General features: G+C 47.5%; 1 protein-coding gene across 1 annotated transcript in view; it reads left to right on the forward strand.

Annotated features, from left to right (window-relative positions):
• CFAP45 (cilia and flagella associated protein 45) overlaps positions 1-8,139 on the forward strand; it is a 23,314-nt gene extending 15,175 nt beyond the window's left edge. Inside the window, exons 7-11 of the mRNA XM_023538267.1 lie at positions 554-700; positions 3,098-3,211; positions 3,805-3,998; positions 7,059-7,283; positions 7,636-8,139. Of these exons, the coding sequence (XP_023394035.1) occupies positions 554-700; positions 3,098-3,211; positions 3,805-3,998; positions 7,059-7,283; positions 7,636-7,714 (759 nt within the window). The 3' untranslated portion in view covers positions 7,715-8,139. The remainder of the gene's footprint in view (positions 1-553; positions 701-3,097; positions 3,212-3,804; positions 3,999-7,058; positions 7,284-7,635) is intronic.
• Positions 8,140-12,301: the final 4,162 nt, after the last annotated feature.

The following is a 12,301-nucleotide window of genomic DNA, read 5'->3' on the forward strand; positions in this document are numbered from 1 at the left end:
CTCTGAAGTGTATTAGCTGTATGGTCCTGGGCAAGTCACTTAAACTCTGGGCCTCAGTTTCTTCATCTGCATGAGAGAAGTAACAAGGATTTTTGGATGTATTTAGGGGTTAGATATAGGCTAAGTGCTCAATTAATAGAAAGTACCTAATTAGAGTAATACTTATTATTTAAACCATTACTGTTGTTGACCAAAAGTTTGGGTTTAAATAGGAGAAGGAAATTAAAGACAGGAGGAACATACCATGAACAAAGCTATGGGGATGGGGTTTAACATGACATGTGGGAGACACTGATTAGAATTTCAAGAACCTGTACTTCCTGAGGGTATATATAGATCAACAGTGTCAGGAGATGCCACAAAATCAAACTGGATGAAGACTGCAAAGAAGCTGGAAGAGGTCATCAACGACTCTTGAGAGAGCAGCTTTAACCAAAGATAATAACAGAAACATTTGTCTCCCTGCGTTTATCTGTGTTTCTCTATCATATTATGCTGGTACTTTCTGGTCTTATCCCCTTCTATTCTGAGGCTCTCTTCCTTTTGCTGGCAGGACATGGAACGAAGGCACCAACAAAAACTGAAGATGCAAGCTGAGATTAAGCGCATCAACGACGAGAGCCAGAAACAGAAAGCAGAGCTTCTGGCTCAGGAGAAGCTGGCAGACCAGATGGTGATGGAGTTCACCAAGAAGAAGATGGTAGGGACCTGGTTTCTGATGCCTGGGACTTCTGGCCAGGAATGGAATGTCTGTTATTGGAAGAGGCAGGCTGAGAACTGAAGGAACTGCAAAGCAAAGCAGCCTGCTCTTCATTCTAAATTTCATGTCCTTAGTAGTTCAAGGGCCTGGCTTTTTTTCCTCTTCATCTTGGCCAGTCCACTTGTTCATTAACAGAGAGCAGCCTGCACAGGACACCCAAAGTAAGCATTATTGTCCTCGTTAACACCTTTGATTAGAAGCTGGAATGAGGGTCAGGTGCAGGCAGGGAAGAAAATTGAAACTCTTGGTGAAAGTAAAGTTTTCTGTGAATCCTCATGACTTGGATAATTATATCCCCAGTAATCATGAGTCAGCTTCCCCATAAATTTCTTGTGAAAATTCCTGTATTGGGCATCCTGTACTGGGTTAGTCTTAGAAAATAGAGCCTTCTCCCTATCGTGAAACCCATAAGAACAAATGTACCCTGGAGCAGAGGGCAATGCTTGCAACAGTTACTGGGGGATGCAGCTTAGGAATGTGCAGACTTGTTCTGGGGCAAAATAAGGTGATGGAATGACTGGATCTGTGAACAATGGCGGGCAAAATAAAGCTTTTAAGCATGGTTTAGATGGAATGAACATGGATTTATATGAAAAGGGAAGAAAGGACTCAAGGCAGCAGAAAAGTTACTCAATTCTATGTGTGCTGATCTTGTCTCCCCTCTAGTCTTGAGGTTTCATGACAGAGGGCATATCAGACTTCTCTACAGTAGTGAGTTTTAATGATGGATGAGGGGAAGGTACGGGTATAATTTGAAAAGGTATATGTGATATACCTACACACTCCAGATGCAAACCACAGAAAATGAAGCTCAACAAAGCTTTAGCTTTCTTGTCGAATGCCAGGATATACAGGGAACAGAGTGAGAATGCAAGATGGGGGGCATAGATGGTTTGTGTATAATAGTGATCATACAAGTGGCATTTGTTGAGCGCTTGGTCTGTGCACAGGCTCTATACCAAGTGCTTCACACATATTGTCTCATTTAAATATTACAACCACCTTGTGAACCTAGTCACTGATTGATTCAAAATGTCCTGAATGCTTCAGTGTGTGTCCAGTGTTGGACTAAGCTGAATATACCTGGACTAACACTATGTACATCGTATGGAACTCAGCAGCTACTTCCCTGAATGAGTGAAAGTGGGGATAATCAGCCAGTCATGTGTTGGAGTTGGTGAACAGGTTATCTGGCTGCAGCAGAGCATGATAGGAAATGAGATGGTTAGATGATGCAGAGCCGAGAGCAGTTGTTGGGATTGCTTTGGACCTTTAGCAGAGCTGGGAGCATGGAATTATGAGGAATCAGCATAGATTTCTGAGAAGGAGAGGAAAATGTCTTGTCTTCATACATGGAGAGGACATTGGCAGGAGGAGCTGCAAGAGGCTGATGACTAGCAGAAGGATCAGGCACTTGGGCATGCCCACAGCCCACTGTAAGTATCCGTGTATATCACAAGCCCTTAATGACCTCAAAGTAGTCTCTGTTCTTGCAGCTGGGGCTGCCCCTTTTGAGCTAATTGGCCGCGAAAGCCTCCAGAGTTCTCTGCCCTGCCATCTAGAGAGACCTGCTTGACACATAGCCAGCGTGCACAGCCACAAGCAGGCACCATTCACTGGGCTGCACAGAAGTCTGAGCAGGTAGAATGAGGGCTAAGGAATGTTCTTTATGGGAAGATCACATTCCCATTCAACCTGAGCTATTTTTATTAGTCTTATGACTGCCCCTGAATGGTTGTTGGGAAGCTGGGTTTGGGAAGCTTTTAGAGATATATCTGTTCTTTAAGAGAAGTAGCAAAGGGAGCTGATTTTGATGGTTTACTCTTTCGGTATCTGTTAACCACTGCCCAAAGCATGTTGGTCATTTGCCAAGGACTAATGAGATAACCTCCACCTGTCGCACTTTATAAGACAGGCAGGGAGCCACAGTTGTTACTTCTATAAATTTGGCCCAGTGGCCTTGCAACTTGGGAATTGTGAAGTAGTAGAAGGAGCATGAAGGCTGTGCTCAGGACACCTGTATTCAAATCCTGTTTAGTAGCTGACCAGCTATGCAATCTTGGGCAGGCCCCTCAATCTCTACGAGCATCAGTTTCCTCATCTATATAATAGCTACCTCATGAGATGTGGAGACCCTCTGGGATAATACAGGGGGAAGCATTTTACAAATGCTAATTGTTTTTTTATGTCTACACACTGCTTATCACTCTGCCATACTAGAAGGAGTTCAGAGGTAATAGGGGAGATACTGGACAGACTGGTACAGGTGCTTGGTTTCTCTCTGCAAGGCTGGGGCAATGGGAGCTATTCTACAAGGCCTTTCTTTCTTTTGGACAGGCTCGAGAAGCAGAGTTTGAGGCTGAGCAGGAGAGAATCCGGAGGGAGAAAGAGAAGGAGATCGCCCGCCTGAGGGCCATGCAGGAAAAGGCCCAGGATTACCAGGCAGAACAGGTGCCTATTTAGCCTCTACTTCCCTCCGCCTCTCCCACTCCCTTAACTATTCCTTTGACAGCCTGTAAAATGGCCTCAAAGGTAAAGATTTAGAAGAGAGGATGCCGGTTAGCTAGACTCCAGTCATCTGAGAAAGAAGGGGTGGGCCTGCCACCAGTGCCTATGGCAGCAAGAACTGAGCAGTGCATTATGTGCTTAAGGTTCAAGAGAAAGTTTTAGGCTGCTTCATAAAGAACTTTCAACCTTAACCATTGAAATGTGTCACTAGAGGAAACATGGTATCTCCATCATTAGCAGTTTTTAAAATTAGAAGCAATTATGCAACCATTTGGAGGTGTTTGAGGTATAGGGAAAGCATTGGGATGAGTGGCGTGGAAGGACAAAATGGCCCCTCAGGGTATCTTCTGACCTGAAAGTTCTATGACAGGATTCCATTTCTTTTTTCCTATAATGAGCATGCTGCTAGAGAAATTCTCAAAGCTTCTCAAAGCAGGCTGTGTCGGAGTCTGTGAGGGAGTGTCTTCTCACAGGCACCTGGTCGGTTTGAGGATGTTTTGTTCCCTCACTGGTCTCCCCACCCTCTCCTTTTTCAGGATGCCTTGCGGGCCAAGCGCAACCAGGAGGTTGCAGATAGAGAGTGGCGCAGAAAGGAGAAGGAAAATGCGCAGAAGAAGATGGAAACAGAGGCCAAACTGCGGAAAAGTCGGCTGGAGCAGGTGGCTTTCAAGGAGCACAGTCTGGCCGTCCAGGTGCAACGGGACCGGGATGAGTTCGAGAGGCTCCTTCGGTAGGATGGGCTGGGGACCTTGGCTTTCCTTGTGCTGTGGCAGGGTGTCCGTATTGGGTATAGGAGCTTTCTGGCATGTCCATAGACAGATGCACATCCACCTTGACTGGGTTGGTGGGGTCATTCTAACCAGAGGGGTAGTTGAAATATTTCAGACACTTGAGCCAAGAATTTTATGAGTAGAGAAATGGAGAATAGTGCCTGGATGTGTTGAAGGAATTGTTGGTTATTGGGATTATTTACCCTGGAGCCTTAAAGGTGTACCATGTCCCCCCACAAGCTGGGGATGAAACTGCAGCAGGGAGTTGAGGAAAAATGGAGAGAAGAACTTCAAACACTAATGGTTGTGAGTCATTAGAGCAGGGCTTTAAGGGAGGTCTTTGCCATTCATTTGACAAATATGTACTAAGCACATAAATTCAAGGCTCTGTGCTAGGTGCTTTGGAGATATTAGAGATAAGTAAAACACTGTCCCTGTCCATTCATGTAGGAAGGAGTTAGAGACTCATTTAGATAGACCTCACCTATATTTGTCCATGTCTCCTGTCTTGCCAGCTCTTTACTCTTTTATTCTCTCTGTTGGCTCAGTGATAATTCCAACACATAAGTGGAAGGTAAGTGTTCATATTTCTCACTATGCCTTTCCCCTTCTCCACCCCCAAAGCAGTCAGTAGTCACAACTGGCCTGGTTTCTATCAGGCACAATCTGCCACTACCCCACCTGGCCCCTGGGGTATTCTTCTGGCTCTCACTGTTCAGGCCTAACTGGGAATGACACCCTTCTTCCTCTGGCTCAGACTCTATAAAATCAGATATTTTTGAAAGGAAGCAAACCAAACAAAATTTGAATTGGCGGGTTGGGATGCAAAATTACTGAACTTATGCTCCGATAAGTAGAGATTGATCGGTATAGCCCAGCTTCCTTGATCTACATGTTCTAGAGCTTCTTCTTGGTATGGCTCGTTAGTCACATGCCAGATCAGAGGCAGTGCAGATCTGTAGGAATCTCTACTTGTCAGAGGCAGGTTCCTGGTCTTTTATTTGACTGTGGACCCCCAGCCTGTCCCTACTGGCTGTGATGCTTTTTGGCTCTGTAGCTTTCGCTGCCTTCAGGGTTATTCCATGGTCTCTGGATACCTGGTGAAGAAGACAGCTTCCTTCTTCCCCAAAGATTCCGCCCCTGGGATCCAGACTGCCTTTCAGATATCTGCCCTCCCCAACCTCTATGCCCTGAACATCTCTATTGCCTTTAGCAGGCAAATGTTAATGGAAATATATTAAAGTTCTACTGCCACTGACCCATTTGTTTCTTCTTTGCTTTGTTTGCCCGATGCATATGTGCTAGCCAGTTATTAAAGCTAGACCAGCCCTTTGGAGAAGTTCGGTTTCACCTGTTGTCCTAGGTTGGCACCTAGACCTAGTGTCTCCAGGGCCATGTGACCCTGTCTTTGAGTGTTAGGAGCACCTCTGCCATAGCCAACATTTCCTACTTCAGAAGCACAGCCTCCTGTATGGCCTGTATATAGACTTCTTTCTTCTGGACAGAGGGGTTCCTTTAACTCTTGGCCTGTTGACTAAGCAGAGATAGTTGACCCACCCTACCCAGTGGTTCTTAAAAATGCATGGGGGCTTTCAAAAAGTATTGATGCCTAGGCTCCACCTCCATAGATTCTGATTTAGCTGGTCTGGGGTGAGGCCCAGGCATCAGTAGTCTTTGAAAGCTCCCAGGAGATTGTAATACAGCCAGGCTCCAAGGTCACTGCTCTAACCCTGTGAAATGGCCAGGCTCTTTCCTATTCAAATTTTCAATTTGAGCCCCACCCCAGGAGCTCTCTAGTGACATATACCGGTCCCCCATTTCCACCTCGTTTCACAAAATGTGAAACAATAGAAAACTGTTCTCTCTATGAAAAAATAATGGCAAGGCCAAAAGAGAATCTTTCTGTTGCTGCAGATGTGTCTGAACAGTGGAGATTTAGTGTCTAAAAACAGAGGGGTAAGAAAGTCAGCAGTTCTCTCCTGGTTAACTGAGAAGGCTCTGTAGTGGGAGTAGGATTTTAGGAGGTGCTTACGTGGTATAAAAGAATTGCTGGGAGTTGAGCTGATACCCCACATATGATGCATCTTGGCAGATGGCTGGAGGGAAATGAGTAAGTGAGGTTTTGCTTTGGGTACTTTTGCTGGGATGTGAGTGGCCCCAGGAGAGTAGAGCAGGTGAGAGATCCCTGCCTAAGATGATTTTACGTTTCGTTTTTTTATTATGTTGAGAAAGACATAAGATGATAACTCAAGATGGCCTATGACTGAATTTCCTCTGAGATGTGAATACATTCATTTGAGTTTTGTTGAACCTATCTAGTTTACATTAGCCATTTTCTTCCTGATGTCAGGGTCCATGAAATATTCTTGTGGAAGAGGCTCCTAAGAAGAATTTAGAGGGTTGGAGCAATTAGAGAACTAAGAAATATCAGGCCGTGTTCCTTCCTTCCAGCAACTAAGAAGAGCTAGCATAACAGATTTTACCACTTCCTTTAACTTCTTAAACATCCCTTTGTTGGTTTTGTAATGTCATCATTACTGTTCATGGGAAGGAAGAAAGGGAGGAAGGGAGGGAGAGAAGAAGAGGAAGAAGAAGAGAGAAAGAGACAGAGGGAGAGAGATCTTAGAACAAGTTGGAGAGGAGTTGTGCATTGTTAGAAGAGTAGGAACAATAGCTTCCAGGGGGTGAGACTCGGGGTGCATGACCAGCTACATAATTTGAAGGGCCCAGTGAAAAATGAGATTGTGGGGTCCCTTGTTCAATAATTATTAAGAATTTCAAAAGAGTGATAGCAGAGCACTAAGCCAAGCATGGGGTCCTTCTAAGCTTACTGGTTGGGCGGGAGAGGGGAGCAGGCACAGAGGCAGCCTTTGGGGCTGATCTCAGCCATAGAAAAGGGCTGGAGTGTGGAGGTCCGTGGTCTCTGAAACACATCCATTGGAGGAGGCTCTCCCAATGCCTTTCCTAGGTGGGGGGCCAGTTCAGCCCAGCTCATTGCATAACCCGTGTCCCTCCTCTAGGACTCAGAGAGAGCAGATTGAAAAGGAGAGGCTGGAGGAGGAGAAAAAGGCCACAGGGCGCTTACAGCACGCCAACGAGCTCCGGCGCCAGGTGCGTGAGAACCAGCAGAAGCAGGTGCAGGACCGCATCGCCACTTTCGAGGAGGGCCGGCGCCTCAGAGAGGAGGCTCAGAGGCGGCGTGAGCGCATCGAAGACATCAAGAAGAAAAAGATTGAAGAGCTAAGGTGCGATGTCATCCCTTCTTCCAAAGCTCCTCTTCCCTTCCCCAAGGAGATGGCATGGCAGGCTGGAAAGCTGGGATTCAGGGATCGAAGGGGTGTTACTGAGGTGCTCAGGGATGTTGCCCTCCTAAGGGGGCTCCAGCAGAAAGCCCTGGGACTTGGGTCTTCCTGGATCTCTGGAAACTACCTGGCAGGATGCTAGAGTCTTGACAGGAATATGTTTGAAGAATGGATTGTGAGAGTGGGCTTTGGGGGTACAGGGCCCCAGGTTCTGTAAACCCACCCAGAGCCCACTTCCTGCTGTCTCCTCTCTGGTTCCACCCTCACCGTATGCTACCTTCTGTTTGTCTGGCAGAGCCACCGGCCTTCCTGAAAAGTATTGCATCGAAGCTGAGCGCAAAGCTAATATCCTGCCAACCACCTCTGTGAATTGAAGTGCACCTCCGAGCCTCTCAGATTTTTTCAGGGAAACGTTCCACCCAATCTCTGGGTGTCCATGACTGCTGCTAACCTAGATATTTTATAGTTACAGATTAAACCTATTGTACTTCTCCAAGGAACAGGTCAGCTCCCTTGTGTGGGGATGAGGCTACTACAGGGTATTGAATGTGGAGCAAAATAGGGTAAAGGAGACCTAGGTGTGGGTGGTGTGATGCTCAGGGCCTAGCAATGGAAGGATGCTCTCTAAGATCATCTTTCTAAGCCTGGTGGTCCCTTTGTCCTGGTGGCTCATGGCCTTTTTGTGACTTTCTGGGATGCTGTCATCATGTTTGTTTTCAGCATAGCCTTGTCTCTGCCTCCAGTCCATGCCCACCTCAGAGGCATTTCAGGGCTGAGGCCAGGAGCTAGATGCTCTCAGGGAGGGACTGGGTGAGGGCTGGGCTGGGCCGAACAGGGAAGGAGGCACCTGGCTGCCTAAGGCAGAGCTCTTACTGGGCTCATGCCTGTGTCTCAGACCACATCTGTGAAAGAGGTGGTGTCTGAACCCAGGCTTACTCTCCTGTATCATCCCTGTCCTGCCAGAACCCTTTCAACTCCAGCATCACAACACAGACACCTGCTTGTCCCTCAGCAGGGCATGCTCAGGGTCCTTCTCCTTACCCTTTTGGCCCAGTCCCCTCACCCAAACACGGCTGCCTCATTCACTCAAGTGGCTGGGCTCTCTCCTCAGTTCACCTCACTCTAGCGAGTGGGGCTCCTCAAAGCCACCGTTGTCTGTGTTAGCTTGCTTCACTTTTCCCTAGAATGGTCTATTCATTTGTTCACTCATTCAAATACTTCTTGAGTACCTACTATGTGCTAGGTATGTTCTAGGCACTCAGTGAACACTGCAGACCTGGATTTCATCTTCACAGAAACTTTTATTGTTCCAGTCTGCTCTTGCTTTGTCACCCCCAGTTGCTCCCACCAAATTTCGTGTGCCTTTAAAATAGTCTCAGCCTCTTCGGGAGAGGATCCTGATTATCTAGTTTGCATTGTGGGCCAAAACACTAGCTTCTAGGGATGGAGCCATTGGGTAGTGCTTTCTTCAAGGGGGGCTTCAGCTTTCCCTCCTAATTCTCAGAGTGGGGAAATGATCTCTGTACACCCCTCCAAGCCACTGAATCAGCTCAGGGGTGTCTGGGAAGCTACAAAGGGAGAGTGGTGCTGGGAAAATCTGGGGATGAGAAGGAAGTGTTGTTAGTGCATTGCCTCTGTTGATTTATAGATGTAAGAAACTTGCAGGAAAAAGGTGCCTAAGCTACTGACTTTGTTGTAAGGGTCTCTGATTGGCTTCCCAGCTCCGTTTCTTCTGTCCCTCTGCGACTTCCTGTCCTTGCAATGTCACACTGAGCTGATGTAGCCTGGAAAATCCGGAGGTTGGACTCCACCTTAGAGCATTGAATCAAGTCTGCAGGCAGTGGCCTCCTGAGCACATGTCTCCTGGCTCCTGGCTGGGCTCCATGCTCCACCCACCCACATGTGCCTGTTGCCTGCATCATGCTCCACTGTGGCTTGGAGGCTGTCTCAGAACCTTTGCACCTGCTACAGAAGCAGCTCCAGTTGATCATGATTCATCAAGCTGCCCTGGTGGCTGAGCCAGGCTGTCCCTGACTCAGTGGGATGCTGGGATGTCCTCCAGTACCCCTGAAAGCCTCAGCATCCACATCTATGACTCGAGTGACAGCCGGGCATTAATTGGTCTCAGTAAAAGCACTTTGATTAGGCTCAGATGAAAGGGGCTCAGAGAGTTCAAAGCCAGACAGGGCTTTTGGGGTGAAGAAGGGTGGCAGCTGTTTAGGTAACAGTGGAGGGGAGACGCTGGAGTCTCACACAAGAAGTTTGTGTTTGGAGCCCAGAGTTCTTCACTCTCATCCATTCTGACTGTTCCTTCTGCAGAGTGGGATCCTGGGGGAGAGCTAGGGGGTGAGGAGGGCTCACTCCAGACCAGAGGTCTCCCATCCTAGGCTGCTGCTGAGGTGACCTGCCCCGCATTCCCTCTCCCTCCCATACTCTGAGAGATATACTGGCAAATCACACCATGGTTACCTAGAAGAAGCTCATTTCCAACATCATAAAAATCTACAGTCCCAGAAAAGGCTAAGTTATTCTTGATTTGACTGGCTTTAAATAGTTTAGACCTTCCTCTGTCTTCACTCCCACCCTCTAAGCTGGAGAAACTGCCTAGAACTAACTGAGCTTTTCTGCGTGGCCCCTGAGAAAAGAATGTCTTTCCCTAGGCTAGTGGGAGTGAGCACCAAATCATAGAATCTCAAAACTGGAAGGAACCCCAAGGACCCTCTGTTGCTTGAATCTCCTTTGTAATCTCTTACCGAATGGTTGGACATTCTGAGCTTGCATATCCTAAGATTCAGGGTGCTTATTACCTCATAAAGCAACCCAAGCCATCTCAAATCAGCCCCAATGCTCAGAAAATTCTTAATATTGAGTCAATATATATATTCCTATGTATCCACTGTGGAGCCTCAGTTCTTTGGGACCACACTAAACAAGTCTAGGTTCTTTTTGTACAATGCCTCTTCAGATATCTCCTGCCCCAGCGTCTGTACACCTTGACCCCATGTGGGGAAGTGTCCAAAGTTCTGGAAACACTGGGCTCTTCTGAGCATTTTTGGGGGGCAGTCAGAGGGTTGCCAGAGGGAGGAAGATGGGAAAGTGGGGAACCTTCCAGTTTATCCATTGGGCTGGACATGTTGCTGCTGTCCTGCCCTGGCCGAGCTGTGTTGCTTCTGAGCCCTGCCTGCTCTGGCACCACCTTCCCCATATTCCTTCCCTCTCCCAGTGTCCAGGCAACAGGAAACAAACATGGAGAACAGAGGGAAGGCTGGTCAGGACAGGCTTAGTAGGGAAGGCTTTGAAGAAGACACACACACACCCAGCTTAGCTCTACTGCCTGCCAACTTCCACACACCTTCCCTGCCAACTGTCAGGAAGCCAAGGCAGGCCTGGGGCTGCCCTTGGGACTATGGGGGACCACAGTTCCCCTCTTTGGATATATTTTGGAGGAATCCAGGTGGCAGAATCAAAGGTAAATTTTATTTCTATAAATTCAAGGGTCAGAGTCCTAGTGGACATATGGATTAATCCATCATGAAGTTTCTCTCTCCACCTAAAAACATGCACATGATTCCAGAAGATGGATCTTAGTTGCCTAGTCCATCCTGAAGGCCTGGCTCTGGTTGATTGGGTAGAACATCCTCAGAGATTCAGTTCTCAAGGACTTTCCCTCCTTAGTCCAAAAATAACCCTCAGCTGTCTCTGTTAACTTCACTCTCTTCTATGGTGTCTGGCAGGGCCCTGGTTTATTTCCTAAGAACTGAAGTACTGTTTGGCCACCTCTCTCTACTCTTAATCCTCTCAGCACATCTTTGGATATCTGTCCTTCAGATGTCTGTTTAAACATCCTTTCCACCAAGTCAGGGGCCCTGCTTCGATCACCATAGCTCATCATTCTGGGATGAGAGGTTGGCATCTCTTCCCTTGTCTGTCTTCCCCACCAGAATGGGTGCTCTAGAAGGACAGATTCTACATTTCATTAATCACTGCTCCTCAGCACCTAGTGCAAGGCCCAGCCCTCTTGCTAAATGGATGAAGGCTCTGCAGGATGTGGTTGATATTGGTGAAGTGAAGATGCCTTTTATCTCTTAATTCTCTTAATTCTTCAGGTCTGTCATCAGGAATTTACATACTCCTTACAAATTCTTTTCTCCATTGTTCCCTTGATAACAGCTCAGTTTATAACATTTAATCAACCACCTTTGCTTTGCTATGGTACTCTGCTGACACAACAGTGGGTAGGCCACTCCTTTCAGTGATGGGGACTGTTTCAATGCCGTTTGCGCTTATAAGTCTGGGCCAGCTCCAGCATATCACTTGATGAGAGGGATAGGGGCATATCCAGGCTCCCTCCTGGCATCCCTTCTTCTCTTGAGGTGGACCAGTAGGAATTACTAAGGCTTAGGAAGCCTAAGTAGGGGATCAGGGAGTCCCTGTGTCTCATGTGTCTGAAACTCTCACCTGCCAGCCCTGATCTGGATCTCAATCCCTAACCACAACCCAGATACTGAAACAGAACTCCACATATGGCTCTCATCTCCCTGTAATTAACTATAACCCTCCCTCAGCTGAACTCAACATTCTCTCATCACACCAGCTCTACCACTTCTAAGCCCCCCATTCTTGTCCAGGCATGGCCTCACCTGGTAGTCCTCCAATTCCAAACCTTCCCTGAGAGCTGGATGGAAAGGCAGCAGCTGCTGTGACTTCTCGGCTTTTCTGTGACTGTACCCTGAGACTTGTACATTCTGTACTGTTTATGACTCCTGCTCCCAGAACCTTCCTCAGAGGCTTCCCCTGCATGGCCATTCCAGGGGTCTGTTGCTCACTCCTGGGAGTTGCAGGGGTGAGCTTCGTGTACATGGGGACTTGGGAGAGGTGTTAAGGAGCCTGCTGATTGTGTGTGTGTGTGTGTCGGGGGGGGGGGGGGTTAGAAAGGGTATCCTGGTTTTGGAATCTAGAAG

The sequence above is a fragment of the Pteropus vampyrus genome, unplaced genomic scaffold (assembly GCF_000151845.1).
Source record: "Pteropus vampyrus isolate Shadow unplaced genomic scaffold, Pvam_2.0 Scaffold217, whole genome shotgun sequence".
NCBI classification, from domain to species: Eukaryota; Metazoa; Chordata; class Mammalia; order Chiroptera; family Pteropodidae; genus Pteropus; species Pteropus vampyrus.